At 47.9% G+C, this 22211-nt stretch overlaps 1 protein-coding gene across 1 annotated transcript in view; it reads right to left on the bottom strand.

Annotated features, from left to right (window-relative positions):
- Positions 1–22211, bottom strand: part of LOC142463898 (uncharacterized) — a 95743-nt gene that overhangs the window by 71232 nt on the left and 2300 nt on the right. Inside the window, 2 exon segments of the mRNA XM_075566731.1 lie at positions 5060–5261; positions 21628–21725. Coding sequence (XP_075422846.1) covers positions 5060–5143 — 84 coding nt within the window. The 5' untranslated portion in view covers positions 5144–5261; positions 21628–21725.

Genomic DNA, 22211 nt, shown 5'->3' with positions numbered 1-22211 from the left:
TAGAACCCAGGTGACCCGGCCCAAAAGGGAGCATAAGAAGGTCCAGAAACTAAAACAAGTAACTGTGGCCCAAGCAAAGAAGTTCATAGTGCTTCACAATGCAATAAAAATGTGGAAGCAAGCTCAGAGAAAGCAAAGTACGCAGATAAATTCCCTGAGAAGAGACTTGCAAGACGCACTCAAACAGGTTGAGACTCTGCAGACCAGTAACTTACAGATTCCTCCAATACGAAAAAAGGTATTGGCTCTGCCCAAGCACCAGTATCCCACAGTAACTAATGCCCGTGAGGACAAGGGTACAGTGAGAGTTGGGGACTCCACGCACCTTCAAAACAAGATTACGAAGTTTGAGCCACCTAAGAAAGCACTAGCCAAACCTACAGCTGCCCAACAGGCAACAAACAGAGGTAGGAGTGCAGAATCAAAGCCAGAAGAATCCTTAGCTGAGGAAGCTGAAAAGATAGGATGTTCTCTGGAAAGGGCGGTGGAGGTGCAACTCAGTCCCAAAGAAGCTGAACCTCCGTTGTGTGGAGGAGGTGCAGAAAGACCGCTTCAAAAGCAGAAAACTCTACGGGCTAGTCCTAACTGCTCTACAACTGTTGCCATACTGTTTGTCTACAAAAAGAGGAGTGCCCGACGCAACAGAAATCTCATGACCACGCACTCTGTAAAAAGACTTTACTTGGAAAAAGTCCTCCTCGAGCGACTGAGGAGTGCTGATCTCAAGCACCTTCGGGAGGAGACAAAAATAAACTGGAGAAAGGGTTCCAATCCCAGCGGGACAGAGGGTTCTCTTCCTCCATCCACTCTCATTCAAGTCACAGAAAGATCTCGAATGAGAGTGGAAGGATGGGCTTTGGCCGTGGTAAGCCCGAGCTTCCCACAAACATGGGAGGTATGTAACAGGGGACTTATCCCTGTTCACAAATGAGCCTCTAATCCAGCAGTGTGGTGGTTAACTGCTGGTAGGCAATTAACTAACACCACCTGCCTGATTGCTTAGAAAAGCCTGTCTTTTGAGACAGGAAGTGACTCCTTAGCACACACCTGAGCTGAACTTGGAGACACTTGTCTTGAGCCCTGCCAGGAGAAACAGCAGAGCTGCTTTCAAGACACAGGGGAAACTTCTAAACCTGAATGCTGACACACCATGAGGAAAAGGGAGCTGAACCAGGGACAGAGAAGATTTTCCCTCCAAACCACAAGAAACAAATAAGACTTTCATTTATGAGACTTTCTATTTCTGCTTATTTCATGCTATATATTTGGGGCTGGTAAAGAGCCTAGCTAACCAACCCAGTCAGAGAGGGCTGAGCTATATGTGTAGATAGTCTCCAAAGCAGAGATAGGTTTTCTTTGTTTGGCTCACTATTTCACTTATGTTGATTTTTGCTGTTTTAAGCGACAGGCGCAATAAAGCCTTGTTATAATTTCACCTTACAAACAGTCTCCATTGTGTACCTCTGCACATGTCCTCCTACACTCTGCCAATAATTTTGATGTGTTGGATGAAATCAACAAAGCCCAGGTTCACATTCCCAGGAGATTCAGGGTACCAGAGGGTCGTTTATACGCAGCTCCACGATTTTGCCACAAAATCTTACTTTGGGGACATTCTTCTAGATCGGCCGGTCATCCAGGCTTCAAGAGGACAGCGGATCTTATTAAACGGACCTTTTGGTGGCCTAAGATGAACAAGGACATTTTTGATTTCACCAGTACTTGTCTGGTATGTGCCCAGAGCAAATCTGCCCATCACAAACATTCGGGCCTTCTCATGCCTCTTCCCATTCCGGAGCAACCTTGGAAACACATCTCTATGGATTTCATTGTCGAACTTCCCAATTCTAAAGGAATGAATACCATTGTTGTTGTTGTAAACGGATTTTCTAAACACTCACACTTTATTCCCCTCAAGGGTCTTCCTAATTCTGCTACTGTGGCCGATATTTTTTCTAAGGAAATTTTCAGATTACACGGTGTTCCTATTTCGATTGTTTCTGATAGAGGTTCTTAATTCATCTCTAAGTTCTGGCGTGCGTTTTCCCAGAGACTTGGGATTCCCCTTCTTTTTTCTTCTGGATATCACCCTCAGACCAATGGTTAGACAGAAAGAATGAATCAGACCTTAGAGCAGTATCTCAGATGTTTCGTCTCCGAATCTCAAGACAACTGGGTGGATCTGTTACCGTGGGCTGAGTTTGCTATCAACTCTCTTAAAAATGAATCTCCCCTTTCTTCATTAATTTCGGTTTCCACCTTAGCAGTCTTCCCCTCTCCTCCCTCCCTTCTGGCGTTCCCGCAGCGGATTCTCATGTTTCTACCCTTCAGAATTCTTGGAAGAGGATCCTTAAGACCCTACAAACTGCCATCACAAGACAAAAAACAAAGGCAGATCGACGTCGTCAACCGGGCCCTTCGTTCAAACCCGGAGACAGAGTGTGGTTGTCCTCAAAAAATATAAGGCTCAAGACCCCGTCTCCAAGTTGTCCCCGAGATTTTTGGGCCCCTTCAAGATATTAGAGAGGATCAATCCGGTCGCATTCCGGTTGGCACTTCCTCCCACCATGAGGATTCCTTCTGTGTTCCATGTATCCCTACTCAAACCATTTATCCAGAGCTCTCACTTCCCAACCCGGTGACCACTCACGGACAGCAAGAATACGAAATTCACTCCATAATTGACTCCTGTTGGTCCAGAAATAACCTACAGTTCCTCGTCCATTAGAAGGGGTATGGCCCAGAAGAGCGTTCATGGATTCCATCATGTCACATCCATGCTCCCAAACTCCTCCGGCAATTCCATCAGAAATTCACCATGGCAGGATCGCCCGGAGATCGATCCTCAAGGGTGGGATACTGGGCCGGTTCAGGGGATTCCTTCCTCTCCATGTGTCCCCGGCACCGCGCTTCCCCCTGCCTCTGATCTCCCTTCCTTGCCCCCTCGTTCTGTTCTCCCTTCCTTTTCCCGCATCCGTCCCTTGGCGGCCTCCCCTGACGCGCTCCCAGCGTCTGCGCGCATTCCCCGCAGGGCACGCGCATGTTCCCAAACACCGATCCCCTCCACAGTGCACCCTGCTCGCGGCCTCCCTCTGTCTCCCCTCTGGTCCCTTTACCTTCTGCAGTCACTCCTCCGGTTCTCTCTCTTCCTTCGGCGGGTGCCCCCGCAGCACGGCGCTCTGCGCGCCTCCTGACACAGCCTGTGCACGCGCACCCCAACCTTACAGAGGGCGCGTGCACACGCTCCTCTTGTAAACTTCCCCAGACCTCTAGCTCCACCCCCCATGCTGTACAAGCTATCTCCCTCTCTGGTTCACCTGTCTCCTCCCTCTCTCTTTCTCACCTATCCCTGCAGCCTCTCACTTCACCCTCTACTCCTCCTCTCTCTCCCAATGGTGTTCCCTCCTTTATAACCCCTGTCTGTCCTCTAGCTCATTGCTCTGCATAGCTTCTCGTGACCCCTGTGTGTGCAGTCCTATGCTTGGCTCTCCTGTGTCTTTCAGCGTTTGTTCCTGCTCCTGCTTATCTCTGGATCTCCCTGGCTTGAACTCTGCTTTGTACTGGATTACCCTGCTCTCTCCTGCCCTTGAACCCTGCTTATGGACATCACTATCATGCTCTCTATTGCCCTAGACTCTGGCACACGGACATCACTATCCAAACTCTGAATCCCAAGGCATTGCAAGTGTACCTTAACCTTCTTTCTACAGGCCCGGTAACGCACTACCACACTCTGGGCACGCCCTCACTGCTGTGGGTGCGTGTTATAACCCTATCCACCTCAGTACTGTGGACTGGCTAGGTCTGCGGGCATACAGGCGTTACAGGTCCATGTTTCACCAGCACATGTACTGTGGCAGGTTGGAGATACAACTGGCTGCTTCTGTATGTTTCTGGCATTTAGCCTAAATCAATAAATATATTTATTAAGTTGTACATTTGATGATTGCTTTATTCCATTGTTCCATAATTATGTATTGAATGAGTCATTGCTGGGAGGAGGTCAGGAATGTGATAACACAGATTTTTCTTTAATTTCTGTACCTGATATCTAATTATGAGGATATTCCTTTAAACCATGAAGGTGTATTATGGTATATTCGAGTATACAGTAGTGTATGTGTGCAGTATGGTATATATGAATATACAGTAGGATAGGCCAACCATCCTATTCACCTGTACCCTATATTTCCATTTACCCTTCCTTATAGATTGTAGTGTCCTCACCTACTGTAACAATGCATATTTGTTATTTGATTGTTTTTTGTCCTTCAACCCGTGTATAGCATTAAGGAATATGTTGGCGCATTATAAATAAATGATAACAATACTATCAATAATAATAGTGTTAAAATATGCAGTATGGTATGAGTATACAGTAGTGTGTTTTTGTGCTGCATGGTAAATATAAGTATACTGTAGTATATGTGTGCATGTATGCCGTATGATAGGAGTGTAGCAGTATGATGTACATGCAAGTATGTTGATGTATGTATGTGTGCTGTCTGGTATATATGAATCATATGTGTCCATTTGTGCAGTATAGTATGAGTATACAGTAGTGTGCGTGGATGTGTGCAGTATGGTATATATAACTATACAGTAGTGTTTGGATGTGTGCAGTATTATGAAATAACAATAAATTATTACATGACTTCTGACATTCTGTGGATATTACAGAATAATGTAGCAGACACAATACATCCAATTTATAATATAAAGTATGTATAATATAGGTAGTGGCCCAGCTTCTCTCACTGCACAAACATATCTCCTCCTGGACCCAAGTACATCCAATTACTGGGTCCATCTACTTCTGCCAAACTACATCCATTTCTGACCCGATCTGACAGTGTGTTTTCCTGTTGACCAATCGTGTTATTAAGTGGCCTTGGGCTCTCCATATAACCAAACATTTTGTCTGTTCCTGGGCTTTCTTGTGTTTAATCTGTCCCTGGACAATACTTCATAAGTCCTACCATATTAACAGTCTGCAGGTCTCTGTTGTAATGAAGGAGATATGAGTGGTGTCATTATGACTTTATTCAGCATCCCTCACCTCTTCAGTCAGCAGGTAGATAATCTCCAGGGTGAGATTCAAGATCCTCTCAGTCATCTTCTGCTTCTTGTCCTTGTTCATCATTAGTGAGTTAGTCAGATGCTCCAAGAATGTTCTCTGGTCCTTGTGGAAGCGCTTCACCACTTGGTGGCTTCTGCAGTTAGTGATATATATTGTACTTGTGCTTCACAGAAATATCATCCTACAAAAAGAGAGAGAGAGGGAGGGATGTATACTGTACTGTATGTCACCCTGCAGTGAAAGAAAAGGTTACAAATAAATAAATACCCATCCTGTCTGTGTCACTCTGCAATGGGAAGGACTGTAAGTCCTTTCTGTCTTTGTCACTTTGCAGTGTATGTGCAATGAGACATGTGAGTGACTGTTAGTCCTTTCTGTGTGTGACCCCACATAGTTATCAGTAGAAGCACTCCACTAACATTTACTGAACTTACTTTGGTGTCCATGCGCTCCACTAAGATATAATGTACTTACCAGGGTGTTCATGCACTTCACTAACCCAATCACACAAAAAAAGAGCGCATAGTAAATGAAATCAGTAAGAAATAAAAAGCGCAATATCTGGAAGTTCCCTCTCTGCAATCTGCAGTGTGCATACTCTGTCCCGTCTCCATCGATGCATCAATGCAAGTGTCCGAGGAGGAGCAGTCTTGGCGGCGTTTGCGCATACATTTGTATGAAACCAGGTGTAGAGGGAGAGGGGGTTGGCCCGGTATTAAAGGGGTTGCACCCCATATGGCCACCCCCTGACCTCACCAGGGAGGCAAGGGGTTAACTGGACTGCGGTCCAGGAAGGTGATTTACACCTTGTCATGCCATGAAAATGTATGTTCCCCTGTTCCCATGTTTCATTATAATCCTGTATTTTAAAGATGTTTTAAAGTGCATTTCTGTATCTCCAGTTCTGGAGGTCGCAGAGAGTTGATATTTGGCCAATATGTGGAGTCACTGTAGGCATTAAGAACTGGCAAATTTCGACCCACTGAGCCCACCAGAATGGAACTTATTAATATGTGTAGAAATTAAAGTGTATATGTATGGTATTTTGGATCAGCCCTGAAAATGCAGACTCCATCTGCTATGCTAATAGGTTATGAAGGGCAGCCGGCTGATTGAGCCTAAGCACTGTGATCAAAAGTTAACTGCCTGATTGTTTACACTAAGTACTAATCAACAGATCAAGTACTAATCAACAGACTCTGCCACTCTAATTGTTACCTGAGGGTGGAGAATCATCAAACTGGAGTGGTTTGTAAGTGTTATGTCTACACCTACAAACAATGCAGATACTTCATTTGATAGACTGGTCGTCGCCCCTGATTTAATTATGGGGCTACCCATAGAGTCCCAGTACACATGGGCTAACTAGCTTGGGGGCATGGTTTAATCTGTGTCTCCACGTTAGGGATTGGATACAGATAATTGTTCACCAATAGTCTGTATTCAATGTTAAGAATAGGGTTACACAGGTATATAAACTGTGTCAACCCTACAGTTTTTAGTTGTGCTTCTGATTCCACCTGGAATGTCACCGGATTGCTGGAGAATTGCTAGCTGATACTTCTCCATCCCCCACCCTAAGTAAGTGTTACCTTCTTGTCTGTTAATTGTACTATATTGCTGTGTTCACCTTTTTAAGGAATAAATATATTTTATTATATCTAAGCCTCGTTCAGTTCAACCCAGATATTTGGTGTTCATTATATCTTGTCATAAGCTACCGTGACACCAGGCAATCAAGGGAATTAACCTTGGATTGCCTGGTTTCACAGAAATGCCCTTAGAGGATAGCTGTACCAACAGGTAGTTACTTGGAACCGCCCAGCACGGTATTTAGTAGCAGCTCCCGCTATACGCTATCCCGCTATACGCTATCCCGCTATACGCCATTCGCAGTAACTGCCTGTTGGTAAAGCTTTCCTATAAGTATATTTTTATACTGCGCTATACAAAATGTTATACAGTATCACACTATGTACTGCTCCTTATTGTAGGATTACCCTCATATCCTCCTCCATGAAAACCATCTGACCAAGAATCTGTCTAATTGGCACAACAGAGTTTTTTTTTTATTACATATATATACGTATATATATACAAATCATGCATATCTGGCACTCCTGTAGTGATATAATGACCTGGTGCTTATGTCATAAAAAATAATAAAGCATACATTACCAGCAAAGGTAAGGAGACAACAGCACTCAGAAGGTATAAGCAGCTATAAACTGTATTAAAGAAACTTGCACATATATCTAACGTTTCGGTCTGCTGAACGGGACCTTCCTCAGGGGGGTGCAACAGGTAAGTGACATCTGAAAGACTTATATACCCACCACCCAAGTGCTGAAAACACACCCACTAATTAAAAACAGTCAATCCACGCGAAGAAGCAGCTAATTATTATATGCCACACAGATGTGAAACAGACAGAGTAATGCATTGCCATTGGAGTGTGTGATCATGTGATCAAGCATTCGAGTATGTATGATCATGTGATCAAGCCCAGGAGCAGGATCCATGGTCTCCTTGACTGCAAGAATTCTCCTGCACACTGCACACAAAAAAAATGGCATCATAACAAGTATAAGTGGACAATGCTGACAGCGCGATCACTCCTACACAATATAGCAACTAGGCATCATGGTATAATCACAAAGCTTAACTGCTAGCTCAAATATAACCCCAGGTAGCATTATAATCAGAATAAGTATACCATGATAATATAGCATGAAGACTCCTGCAGAACATTGCAACTAGGCATCATGGTAACCATGGGGACATGCGCACGCTTGCGCCCCCTGGCAGCAGCAGACTATAAATGTAATGCAAATATCCCTTGGAGTAGGAGACCAGTGTACACATTGTGATATATAATGTATAGCTGGTGTCAACCTGAACTGTACAACATGAGTAACCAAAAAAGGCTGAAATGCAGGCTTAAACCACTCAACAACCAGCACTTGCAACTGTGACATATAAACCATGGTAACCATATAACACTAGTCTCAATAAGAATCTTGAAGAAAAACATACATCAAAGGTAAACAATTGTAACCATAAACATGACACGAGGCAGAGGCATATAAATTGTGGCCACGACATAACCCAAGTGAAGGTAAGTGATGTGAGGCAGGGGAAGGGAAGGGGGGGTAAAACAACGGAAGACACTGAGCAATTGCAAAACATAATCATGAGACAGATATATGTCATAATAGGACAAAATTGATGCCATACTATTGTCCAGTCAGAGATGGAAATAAACATGACAATAGCTGAATTGTGAATGACCAGTTCCCCATGGTAAGAGGTATAACTTATTAGTGATAACCTATAGGAAACAACCAAGGTTCATATCTTCATTTAATCCTCTTGGGGATAATGTATCCAATTTATGTATCCATCTAGCTTCCAACTGCAGTAATAGTTTGTGCCTATTTCCATCACACGGTGGCACATGTGCCTGTGCGATGGGCATACAACAGAAGGTGGCCATGCCATGTTTTTTGTGTCTAAAATGCCTTGCCACTGGTAATAATTTCAATTCATCTATAGTAGCGGAATCAGAGAGTTCTTTTCTTATCGTTGATCAATGCACAGCAATCCTTTCCTTGAGCATCCTTGAGGTCTTTCCAACATAGATCAAGCCGCAAGGACACTTGATGATATAAACGACAAAACGAGATTGGCAATTTTAAAAGTCTACTATTTTAATTGAGTTGCCATTGTGGGGATGTGAGAAGGTCCCGTCCAATATGAGAAACTGGCAGTTTATGCACCCTTTACATTTATGGACTCCGGGCGTCTTTGTGAGCCAAGCTGGAGCAATGGCATACTTATCCACAGGATCTGCTTTGATAAGTGCATACCCTATGCTACGACCTCTCCTATAACAAAAGAGGGGTGGAGATTTAAAACTATTGCCTATCCGCTTATCATTGGTTTTTGTCTATTATACAGATAACTATATATATATATATCAGTACCGTGTTAGCTGATCTTAATAATCAAAAACGAATAGACGATACCATTCTGTGGCTAACGAAATGCTTTTATTTGTGCGAGCTATCGAAATACGCTGATCTCTTCTTGTGGCGGTCAAACAATTGATAAAGCAAGGAAGGTTTTTACATAAAAACAGTGCATCCTGCAATGTATGCAACTGAAGCCTATCCCTCCCCCCTGTGCAGTATGAAGAAAATTATGGTGAGGAGTAAAGTACTCAACAGTACAACTGAATGCCGGACCAGACTATGCCAGGACGCTAGATGCAAAACCTGCGCAATGCTCCACACAGCGGGCACAATACAAATACCACACAGGATCTGGAGTACAAAATGTTCCTCCAGCAATGTTGTGGACCTCATAATGGGTGCACTAAATAGTACATAGGTGAGACGGGACAGGGGCTAAACAAGAGAATGAATCTGCATCGCCACAGCATCACACGTGGAACAAGAGACAGTCCTGTTGACGAACATTTCTCTGACTCTGACCATAAGATGAACGATCTGAAGGTAGCCATACTCAAAAGGTAATCTGAGAACACCGAAAGAGACGGTTGCATGAATACAAAATGTATGCAACTGTTCGGGACACTTAGCAGTGGCCTAAACCGAGACCGCAGCTTCATGAGTCACTACCCTGACACAAGAGTGCTAAAGTCCATGTCTATACATACTGTGCTATATAAATACGCACTCAGCTGTCTCTTACACATAAATATGTACAATGTAATTCTATCCCCCCTACTGTATATACCAGGGGTGGACAACCTATTTTTCAATGTAGCCACAAGTGTGGCGAATTAGAAGTGAAAATAGCCACACCATGTAAAAATGTAGGTATTATGTTGCGCATGCGAAAATTTTAAACACACGGTTTGAAAAAGTTTATAAATTCTCAGACCATAACCCCCCTCAAGCTCCCTCACCCCCTCCTCCTCTCACCCCCTTAAGCTCCCTCACCCCTCTCCTCCTCTCGCCCCCTCATGCCACCACCACTATCTTCCTCCTCATCTCATTTCCCCCATCATCATCTTATGTAAACCCCCTCATCTCCCCCAGCACCCTTCATCATCTGCCCCAGCACCCTTCATCATCTGCCCCAGCACCCTTCATCATCTGCCCCTGCACCCTTCATCATCTGCCCCAGCATCCTTCATCATCTGCCCCAGCAGCCCCCTCATCAGGCAGCAGCAGCCCTCTACCCCCCGTCCCAGGCATCAGCCCCCGTCCCCCATATCAGGCATCAGCTCCCCTCCCCCGTATCAGGCATCAGCCCCCGTCCCTCTCATCAGGCATCAGCTCCCCTCCCCCGTATCAGGCATCAGCCCCTGTCTCCCGTCCCAGGCATCAGCCCCCCCCCCCCGTCCCAGGCATCAGCCCCCCTCCCCCCCTTCCCAGGCATCAGTCCCCTTCCCCCCCATCCCAGGCATCAGCCCTCGTTGCCTCCGTATCAGGTATCAGCCCCCGTCGCCCCCGTATCAGGCATCAGCCCCTGTCCCCTGCATCAGGCATCAACCCCGTCTCCTAACCAGATCGCGGCGGCTGAGAAAGAAAGGGAAGGAAGCGGTGGTGGCGGGCCTGGCCAGGGGAGGGAGGGGATTGGAAGGAGCGTGTCAGCACATCAACTTCTGGTGCTGGAGGGGAGGAAGCGCGTCACACCACTGAAGCGGGCTGGGAGGAAGGGGAGCGTGCCACACAGCCGGAGCGCGCTCCTTCCCTACCAAGTTAGGCAGGCCTGCACAACTCGTAAAGCGAAAAGGGCCGAACTGCTCCAAGGAAAAAAAATTTGGGCCACGCGGGAAAAATCATCATCATCATCATCATCTCTCCTCCAGCACCTCTCATCATCATCATCATCATCATCATCGTCATATATCTCCCCCAGCACCCCTCACTATCAACCTTTGCGATACTCCCCCACCTATATCTCATACCCCCATCTCTCCCCCTCACCCACACACATAATACTCCCTCTCCACATCAAACACACAATACCCCCCTGCACACCACAGACATCCCACCCCCCCTGCACCTCACATCCTTCTCCTCCCGTGCACCTCATATCACTCTCCCCCCGTGCACCTCACATCACTCTCCCCCTGTCAAGGATTGGACTTCGGCTGAAGTGAATCCCAGTGGCAGGAACAGCAGGGAGCGAAGTCAGGAAACAAGCAGGGGTCCGAGGCAGGCGGCAGGTAGCGAAGTCAGGAAACAAGCAGAGGTCGGCAACGAGGAAACTGGAACAGGATGATAGCAATAGCTAGCACAGCAGTAAACACAGGAACCTTGCAGAAGCTAAGGAACCAGTATAAACAGGCAAGGAGGAACAGGAAGGGGAGGTTTATATAGGCAGGCTGGGAGGTGGAGCACAGGTGCAGAGGTGTCAGGTATCAGAGTCTGGAATGTTCCTTAGTTTAGCAGCAGCACTCCCGGTGGGCAAGTATAGGTACTGCAGGCTAGAACAAGACATTGAGAGTTGCAGCAGTCCCGGTGGCCAAGCATGGGTACAGCAGGCTAGAGAATATGACATTACTCCCTCCTCCCAAGAGCGTTCTCCGGACGATCCTTGCTAGGCTTGTCTGGATATCGTCGGTGGAAAGCTTTGACTAGTCGCGGAGCATGTACAAAATCTTTGGGTTCCCAAGACCTTTCCTCTGGGCCATAGCCCCCCCAGTGAACCAGGTACTGTTGTTTCCCAAAATTCTCTCCACAATGAATTCCTCTTCGTTATCCACGAGGACGGGTTCAGGGGGAGGAAGTCTCCATCCAGGAAACGGATTCTCACGGAAAGGTTTCAGCAGAGAAGAATGAAACACAGGGTGTATTTTGATGGTCTCAGGAAGCTCTAATCTGAAGGACACTGGATTTATTAGTGCTGAGATGCGAAATGGCCCGATGTATTTTTGGCCCAATTTAATGGTTGGAACCTTTAGACGTAGATTTCTTGTAGAAAGCCACACTTTATCCCCGACTTGAAATTCTGGGGAGGGTCTGCGGTGTTGGTCTGCTGCTTTTTTGTACTTTACTTGAGTCTCACGAAGTGTCTCTTTGAGGGTCTCCTGGATGTCTCGCAGAGTCTCCAGTTTCTCTGTAACTGCCGGAATGGGGCCCGAAGATGGAAAACGAGGAATAAAGGTTGGATGAAATCCATAATTTGAGAAAAAGGGGCTCTTCTGAGTCGAAGAATGATGTGAATTGTTGTATGAAAACTCAGCTAATGGTAGGAAATCAATCCAGTCATCCTGGAGATAACAAACAAAACATCGTAAGTATTGTTCCAAAGTCTGAATGGTCCTTTCTGTCTGGCCATTGGATTGTGGATGATAGCCAGACGATAAATTTAAACGAATTCCTAGAGAGGAACAGAAGGTCCTCCAAAATTTTGAAGTGAATTGTACCCCTCTATCGGATATGATCTCATCAGGAGCCCCGTGAAGCCGAAACACCTCTTTCACAATCAACTTGGCTGTCTGGTCTGCAGAAGGAAGATTCAGTGCTGCAATGAAGTGAGCCATCTTTGTAAGTCGATCCACCACTACCAGGATGGTATTATGTCCACTTGATCGGGGCAGGTCAACAATAAAATCCATTGATATGGACCCCCAAGGACGAGTTGGAACCGGAAGGGGCTGCAGTAAACCCACAGGTGATGCTCGAGGGGTCTTGGTCCTAGCACAAGTCTCACAGGAGAGGACATAGTCTTTAACATCTTGTGCTAATTTAGGCCACCAAAAAGAGCGAGACAACAGTTCCTGTGTCTTGAGGACACCTGGGTGACCAGCGGGTCGGGAGTCGTGCATTAATTGGAGCACCTCTAATTTTACCTCCTTAGGGACGAACATACGATCCTTACAGTTCCAGAGACCATCACATAGAAATAGTTCTGCTTCCGGAGGAGGGTTTTTAAGAAAAGAGTCATTTGAGTAGGCTCCCTTTATTCGTGTGAGGAGATCGGCGGAGAATGTGACGCCCAAAAAATTTCTTTTTGGAAGAATAGTTTCTTCTTGCTCTTTGTCTGAACTAGGATTAGGAAAGGACCGTGACAAGGCGTCGGCTTTTCCATTCTTGGAGCCAGGGCGGTAGGAGATGTGGAACTGAAATCTTGCAAAGAAGAGAGCCCACCTGGCTTGTCACGCAGACAGTCTCTTTGCGGATCGAATGAATTCTAAGTTCCTGTGATCCGTAAAGACCGTAATTGGGTGATTGGCCCCCTCCAGTAGATGTCTCCACTCAGAGAATGCAGCTTATAGACAAGAGTTCTTTGTTTCCGATGTCATAATTTCGTTCAGCTGTTGACATTTGGTATGAATAAAAGGCACATGGATGAAGGAGCATCTTGGGTCCAATTCTTTGTGACAGAATGGCACCAACAGCGGAGTCGGATGCATCCACTTCCAAGATGAATGGTAATTCTGGATTTGGATGGATGAGGATAGGGGCAGATGTGAAGAGTGACTTCAATTGTTCGAATGCCGCATCCGCTTTAGGAGACCATTTAAAGGGGAATTCCTTCCGTGTGAGTTGGGTGATTGGGGCAATAATGCCAGAGAAATTTTTAATAAAACGTCTATAGAAATTGGCAAAACCCACAAATCTCTGAATGTCCTTTTCATTCCGAGGGATTGGCCATTCCACCACGGCTTGAATCTTGCCTGGGTCCATACTCAAACCCTCGGGAGAGATGATGTAACCGAGAAATTGCATGCAGGTTTTTTCGAATTCGCATTTTTCTAACTTCATGTATAATTTGTACTTACGGAGACGCTCAATGACAATTCGGACATGTCTCTGGTGATCCATGATGTTATCTGAGAAGACTAGGATGTCATCCAGGTATGCCACTACGAATTGGTCCAATAACTCTCGGAGGACATCATTGATTAAATGCTGGAAGGTAGCAGGGGCATTACAGAGTCCGAAAGGCATCACCAGATATTCATAGTGCCCATAACGGGTTCGGAAGGCTGTTTTCCATTCGTCACCGGGTCGAATGCGGACCAAATTATACGCTCCTCTGAGATCTAATTTGGAAAAGATTTTGGCTGACCGAATTCTTTCCAATAGTTCAGGATTCAGAGGTAATGGGTACCTGTTCTTCACCGTTATCTTATTTAGTTCCCGATAGTCAATGCAGGGGCGTAGAGAACCATCTTTCTTTCCCACAAAGAAGAGCGCAGCACCTGCTGGAGAAGTAGAGGGTCGGATAAAACCCTTTGATAGGTTCTCCTGTAGGTAGTCATTGAGGACCTTCAATTCCGGTTCTGAGAGGGAATAAATTCTTCCAAACGGAATAGCAGCACCCGGTAATAATTCAATGGGACAGTCATAAGAGCGATGTGGGGGAAGCGTATCCGCGTTCTTCTTGTCACACACATCTAAAAACTCAGAGTAAGGAGCCGGCAGAAGATTTTCTTGAGACGAGGAAATCTTATGTATTCCTACACACTCTGGTATAGGAGTTTTAGGTAGACAGGCTAGCTGACAGTGCTCCGAGGGAAACGTGAGTGTCTTGGTCTTCCAGTCGATTAGTGGGTTATGGATCATGAGCCATGGAATTCCCAGAATCACTGGAAACAAAGGTGATGGAATGAGACCAAATGAAATCTTCTCCTGGTGATTGGGCTCCATGATTAGTGTTAAGTTACTGGTTTCATGGGTAACAGGTCCAGAGCTCAAGGGAGAACCGTCAACGAGTTCCATCCTTCCTGGCGATTCCTTGGCTACAAATGATACCGAATTGTTCTTGGCGAATTCTATGTCCATAAAATTCCCTGCCGCCCCTGAGTCGACCATTACTGTGGTTGAAAAACGATGTGTTCCTTCCTCGATGATAATAGGAACCAGGAGGTGAGGGTGTAGCGAAGGAGGGTTATCTTTCATTTGAGAAGCAGAGAGAACAGTTTTTGAAATAGCGTGCAGCTGATTTCTTCTAGGGCTCTGGAAAGAAGACCGCCTGGACTTGTTTGGGCAATCAGCGAGATAGTGCCCATCGTTTCCGCAATATAAACAGAGATCTTCTGTTCGGCGTCTATTCCTTTCCCCGGTTGAGATGGGTCCCCGCAGTGTATTTACTTGCATCGGCTCCTCCTCAGTCTCCCTGGAACGTCTTGGGGTACTGACATCTCTAAACCCGGGGTTGCTTGGCATGAACCCCTCTCTGTCCAATCGTCTTTCCGTAAGCCTGCGATCAATTTGGATACATAAACGGACAAAGTCCTGAAATCTCTCTGGGGTCTCCACCCGGGCTAGTTCGTCTTTAACTTGCTCCGAGAGACCCTGCCGAAAATGATATTTCTGCGCGGCCTCATTCCACTCAGTATCGTTAACCCATCTGCGGAATTCAGTGGCGTACTCAGCTGCCGAGCGTCTTCCTTGACGAAGATTGTTCAGAGTTGCCTCAGCGGTAGCACTACGATTTGGGTCATCAAAAATAAGACTCATGGCATCGATGAACTCCTCCAGGTCCCTTAGTAGTGGGCTATCCTGTTCTAACATAGGGGAGACCCAAGCAAGGGCCTCATCCTTGAGCAGGGTTATGATCAGTCCAACCTGGGCTTCGTTGGTATTATAGATGGTAGGCTGAAGCTTGAACACATGTCTGCATTGATTAAGGAAATCCCGAAAAGATTGTCTTTTTCCTCCAAATTTTTCCGGAAGGGTTACACGGGGCGCGGTATGCACAGTCAGAGTCTTTTGAACAGATGCGGTGATTAAAGCTGCACGTAGTTCACGGTTTTTAGCTTCTGCGGCGGCAGCTCGTTCCTCTGAGCGGAGGGCACATCCTTCCGCGCGGACGACACATTCTTCCCAGCGGCCATCACGTTCTACCTGGCGGGCATCCCGTTCTTTCCGGAGGGTATCCTGTTCTTCCACGTGACCAAGACGTGTCCTTGTTGTTCTTGGAAACCAACCATGATACGTTGTAAGGCCTGCAGTGTCCGAGCCTGGGCCAGGTCTGTTCCGGCGGGATCCATGGTAGGGCCTGTTTATTCTGTCAAGGATTGGACTTCGGCTGAAGTGAATCCCAGTGGCAGGAACAGCAGGGAGCGAAGTCAGGAAACAAGCAGGGGTCCGAGGCAGGCGGCAGGTAGCGAATCAGGAAACAAGCAGGGGTCCGAGGCAGGCGGCAGGTAGCGAAGTCAGGAAACAAGCAGAGGTCGGCAACGAGGAAACTGGAACAGGATGATAGCAATAGCTAGCACAGCAGTAAACACAAGAACCTTGCAGAAGCTAAGGAACCAGTATAAACAGGCAAGGAGGAACAGGAAGGGGAGGTTTATATAGGCAGGCTAGGAGGTGGAGCACAGGTGCAGAGGTGTCAGGTATCAGAGTCTGGAATGTTCCTTAGTTTACCAGCAGCACTCCCGGTGGGCAAGTATAGGTACTGCAGGCTAGAAAAAGACATTGAGAGTGGCAGCAGTCCCGGTGGCCAAGCATGGGTACAGCAGGCTAGAGAATATGACACCCCCCGTGCACCTCACATCACTCTCCCCCCTGCACCTCACATCACTCTCCCCCCCTGCACCTCACATAACTCTCCCCCCCTGCACCTCACATCACTCTCCCCCCCTGCACCTCACATCACTCTCCCCCCCTGCACCTCACATCACTCTCCCTCCCTGCACCTCACATCACTCTCCCTCCCTGCACCTCACATCATTCTCCCCCCCTGCACCTCACATCACTCTCCCTCCCTGCACCCCACATCACTCAACCCCCCTGCAGCTCACATCATTCTCCCCCCTGCACCCCACATCACTCAACCCCCCTGCAGCTCACATCACTCTCCCTCCCTGCACCTCACATCACCCCACCCCCCACCTCCAATCACCCCCTACCTCCAATCACCTCCCCCCCTGCACCTCCAATGACCCCCCCTACACCTCCAATGACCCCCCCTGCACCTCCAATGACTCCCCTGCACCTCCAATGACCCCCCTGCACCTCCAATGACCCCCCTGCACCTCCAATGACTCCCCCTGCACCTCCAATGACCCCCCCCCTGCACCTCCAATGACCTGCACCTCCAATGACTCCCCCCCTGCACCTCCAATGACACCCCCCCTGCACCTCCAATGACACCCCCCCTGCACCTCCAATGACACCCCCCCTGCACCTCCAATGACACCCCCCTGCACCTCCAATGACACCCCCCCTGCACCTCCAATGACACCCCTCCCCTGCACCTCCAATGACACCCCCCCTGCACCGCCAATGACACCCCCCCTGCACCTCCAATGACACCCCCCCCTTCACCTCCAATGACACCCCCCCTGCACCTCCAATGACACCCCCCCTGCACCTCCAATGACACCCCCCCTGCACCTCCAATGACACCCCCCCTGCACCTCCAATGACACCCCCCCTGTACCTCCAATGACACCCCCCCTGCACCTCCAATGACACCCCCCCCCGGCACCTCCAATGACATCCCCCTTCAGCACCTCCAATGACACCCCCCCTGCACTTCCAATGACCCCCCCCCTGCACCTCCAATGACACCCCCCCCTGCACCTCCAATGACACCCCCCTGCACCTCCAATGACACCCCCCTGCACCTCCAATGACACCCCCACCCTGCACCTCCAATGACACCCCCCCTGCACCTCCAATGACACCCCCCCCGCACCTCCAATGACACCCCCCCCCCTGCACCTCCAATGACACCCCCTCCCTCTCTACCTTGGTTTGCACGGAAGTGCCTCAATGCTAGAGCGCGCTGCTGCCTGCAGTTCTCTGAGCGGGCTGATCGGGGAGGGGCGAGAGCGGGCTGATCGGGGAGGGGGGAGAGCGGGCTGATCGGGGAGGGGGGAGAACGGGCTGATCGGGGAGGGGAGAGAGCGGGCTGATCGGGAAGGGGGGAGAGCGGGCTGATCGAGGAGGGGGGAGAGCGGGCTGATCTGGGAGGAGGGAGAGCGGGCTGATCGGGGAGGGGGGAGAGCGGGCTGATCGGGGAGGGGGGAGAGCGAGCTGATCGGGGAGAGCGGGCTGATCGGGGAGGGGGGAGAGCGGGCTGATCAGGGAGGGGGGAGAGCGGGCTGATCGGGGAGGGGGGAGAGCGGGCTGATCGGGGAGGGCGGCACAAGTGGCGAATGGCAAAAGGGTTGCCCACCCTGGGTATATACCAATAGGGACCACATAGTATCTACACACAGAAATAGTAATGCAACACCCTCTAACATTTCTACACCTACCCACACCATTGGTATACACTCCCACACACACACCTTTTGTAAAGCGCTGTATACTCTGTGGGCGCTTTATAAATTTATATGTACACACATACAAACACACACACACACACATTCTCTTACATCACTAAACATTCAGGGACCATTTAACACCTTAAGTCATATCGCATACTGCACAGGGGGAGGGATAGGCTTCAGTCAGATATATTCCAGGATGCACAGTTTTTAAGTAAAACCCTTTCTTGCTTTATCCACTGCAACACCGCCGGAAGAAGAGATCACTCAAATAAAAGCATTTCATAGCCACAGAACGGTATCGTCTATTCTTTTTTTATTTTATATATGTAGCCCCCTTTCCCCCGTGTCTAAGGGAACTACATGTGCTGGATACCTGTCTGGCGTACTGGAGGCCTGATCCTCCGCCACTGGGAGCCTGGGGTGATTGCGTTCTATCTGGTGACAGTGCCTCCACTTGTGAGGGATCCTAGCGCAGCTGGATAATCCCTTCACAGGAACAATACCGGCAGTAAATAAAGACACACACAGGTATAACCAACTTATATTTACTGACATACATGTACCCCAGACACATAGATACCCAACGAGCTCTGAGAAACCCCAAACATTACCACATAATATATATGTATATAAGTGTCAAAAGGAGTGCTATTGGGCGTGGTTAAATGTACACAACACTTCAAGGCCACTTCAAGGCATGACCGTTAGCAGGTCCTAACATTCCCTGAGTTAAAATTCTTATTTACCTCTAACGGTCATGCCTTGTAGTGGCAGCAGGCTTAAGACGCTTTGGAAAAAGGTTAAACTAAATTACCCTTTTGCAAAAGAATATATAGGTATTGCACTGTGTATTTTTGTCACATTGGAAGTAGCTTTGGGCATCTTTGTTTGTTTTTTGTTGTATACATATAACCCACTATACAATAACAGTACACAACCCCACAAATACAATAACACTACCCTAGCCATCTTGCGCATGCGCAAGGATCGCAAGATGGCGGCATCCTGCGTTGGCGTTCCGCCATGGAGCTCCGAGCAAGCCACAGCATCCCCCGCACCCGCTACGGAGGTGAGTGGGGACCCGGCTATACACACACACACACACACACACAGTATTGGCCTGAATATAGTGTATGGGTTTTTTTTTTTTAAATGTCCTTCCAAAAACTACTCGTATTACATGCACAGCCTAATACAGTACCTTTTTAATTTCATGTAGAATACCTTCAAAACTTTAGGGTCATATTATGTGTGAGGCCGCACTATATGTATAATATAAATATATATACGTATGTGTATAAGTATATGTGTATACGTATATGTATATATATATATATATACAGTGCTCGACAAACCCGGTCGCCAACTCGCAGGGCGCGAACGGAAATTGGCCGGTGGCCAGCTACTTTTTTCCCTGCTCTGCGCAAATTTGAAAAAATAAATAAATAAATAAATAAATAACAAAAAAAAAATATCCTCCTGGCTGATTGGCCAATTGGTCGTGACGCGGAATGGAGCCCTTCTCTGCAGGGGTACGTAATGGCTGCTCCTGCTCCTCGAGCGTGCGGTTCCTGTCTCCTGCAAGTGCTTCCCCCCTCATCCCCTCAGTCTCCGCTCCTGTCCCCGTTGCTGCACGCGTGGGGCAGGAGATGACAGCGAGGGATGTCCCCCCCACCCCCCCAGACCCACTTACCCTCAGTCTCCGCTCCTGTCCCCGTGGCTGCACGCGCGGGGAAGGAGATGACAGCGGGGGATGTTCCCCCCCCCCGGACCCGCTTCCCCTCTGGTCTCCGCTCCTGTCCCCGTGGCTGCACGCGTGGCGCAGGAGATGTGTCGTCCCCCTCCCCCCTGGTCCCACTTGCCCTACAGTCCCCACTTTCCCCCGGTGCCCGTGGCTGCTCGCGTGTGGCGGGAGATGCCAGCAGGTGTGTTCCCCTCGGTCCCCGTGGCTGTCTCCGCTTCCCCCCCTCTCCGCTCCCCCCCCACAGAGAGTGTGTGTGTGTGTATGTGTGAGAGAGAGTGTGTCTATGTGTGTGTGTGTATGAGAGAGAGAGAGAGAGAGAGAGAGAGAGAGAGAGAGAGAGAGAGAGAGAGAGAGAGAGAGAGAGAAAACGTGTAGGACACCAGAGGTACCCCCCTCCCCACCCAGTCAGTGATCCCCCTCCCCACCCAGTCAGTGATCCCCCTCCCCACCCAGTCAGTCAATCATCCCCCCACCCAGTCAGTCATACCCCCCCACCCAGTCAGTCATACCCCCCCCCACCCAGTCAGTCATACCCCCCCCACCCAGTCAGTCATACCCCCCCCCACCCAGTCAGTCATACCCCCCCACCCAGTCAGTCATACCCACCCAGTCAGTCATACCCACCCAGTCAGTCAAAAGTCAGTCAGTCAGTCATACTAACCCCCGCCCCCTGCCCAGTCAGTCAGTAATCCCCACCCAGTAAGACACCCCATCACCCCACCCCCCCAATCACCTAGTCAGTCACCCCACCCCCCCAATCACCCAGTCAGTCACCCAACCCCCCGAATCACCCCACCTCCCAATCACCCCACCCAGTCACCCCATCCCCCCACAGTCACCCTCTCTCTGTCTCTCACCCTCTCTCTGTCTCTCTCACCCTCTCTCTGTCTCTCTCACCCTCTCTCCGTCTCTCACCCTCTCTCCGTCTTTCAACCTCTCTCTGTCTCACCCTCTCTCTCTGTCTCACCCTCTCTCTCTGTCTCACCCTCTCTCACAATCTGGATCTGGATATTTTATTTACCATGTATATCTTAACTGCCCTATACTACACCAAAATAACCTATACTGCTTTCTTCCAGATCTAACTCTCGAGCTTCACACGGAAGACATCGGAATCCCCCGTAACCCAGAAGACAGGTAGGGAACACATCCCCTCCAATGTATAACATTGTATAACAAATCGTAGGAAACAATTCCATACTCTGATTGGCTGAAATACCATGTGACGCCGGGCATCTTGGATTTCGTGACGTCATCTTAAAGGCAAATGAAGCACAGCCATTCTGATTGGCTGCCATCATTCCCTTTAAGTGACGTCATGTCAAAAAAAAAATTTCAGTCGGAACATGGTTTTAACAGCCAATTAGGTGGCTGTTAACCATTTTGAGGCTAAATGTGATGTCACAAGCCCTATTTAAGTCCGTGACGCCTCATTTGAGCCCAAGAAGCCGACGAGACAGCATCGGCTGGGATTTAACATGGGGTATTTTGGATTGACAGATGAAGAAAGAAGATAAAGAAGAACAAGAAATGGTTACAGATGAAGATAGAAGAAGGTGATTAAAGAAAGAAAAAAGATTTGGGTACCTTTGCTGGATCTTCATGGCGGATGTCATCGGATGCTGTTGGAGGCCTTCAAGGTACGTGAGCTTCCTGTTACCCCGGGAGTCGGAGGGCCACCGCTTCTAATGGTAAGTAAGATATTCTATGTTTGTAAATGTCTTTTTTTACAGGTTTTTTCATTGGATGTGATTTTTGATTTTTTGGGGGAGGCACATTGACTGATAATATATTAATCTGTACCACTTTAGGGTACAGATTAATACATTATTATGACAATATTTGGGGGGCATTTGTGGCTTGGTATTGCTGTTGGTTTTTTTAATGTCTGTTTCTTATGTGGATGTGATTGTTTGTATTTTTCCTGCTTAATGTCATAAAATGTTTGCGATTGGTGTTCGTTTGTAGTTAATGTTGTACTATGTTGGCTAATGCGTTTTATGGTTCTTTCAGAGATTGTTTGAATGTATTTATTTGTCTTTTAATGTTACATTCATTAATGTTGTTGTAATTCATTGGTTTGATTGGTTAGTGTTACTATTCATTTTGAGTTGGTTTAGGAATTAATTGGTTTCATTGGTTAATGGTTTAATTAAATAATTGTTGATGTT

Source organism: Ascaphus truei, chromosome 12 (assembly GCF_040206685.1).
Source record: "Ascaphus truei isolate aAscTru1 chromosome 12, aAscTru1.hap1, whole genome shotgun sequence".
NCBI classification, from domain to species: domain Eukaryota; kingdom Metazoa; phylum Chordata; class Amphibia; order Anura; family Ascaphidae; genus Ascaphus; species Ascaphus truei.
The sequence above is the reverse complement of the archived record's forward strand: the minus strand, read 5'-3'. Positions and strand labels throughout refer to the sequence as shown.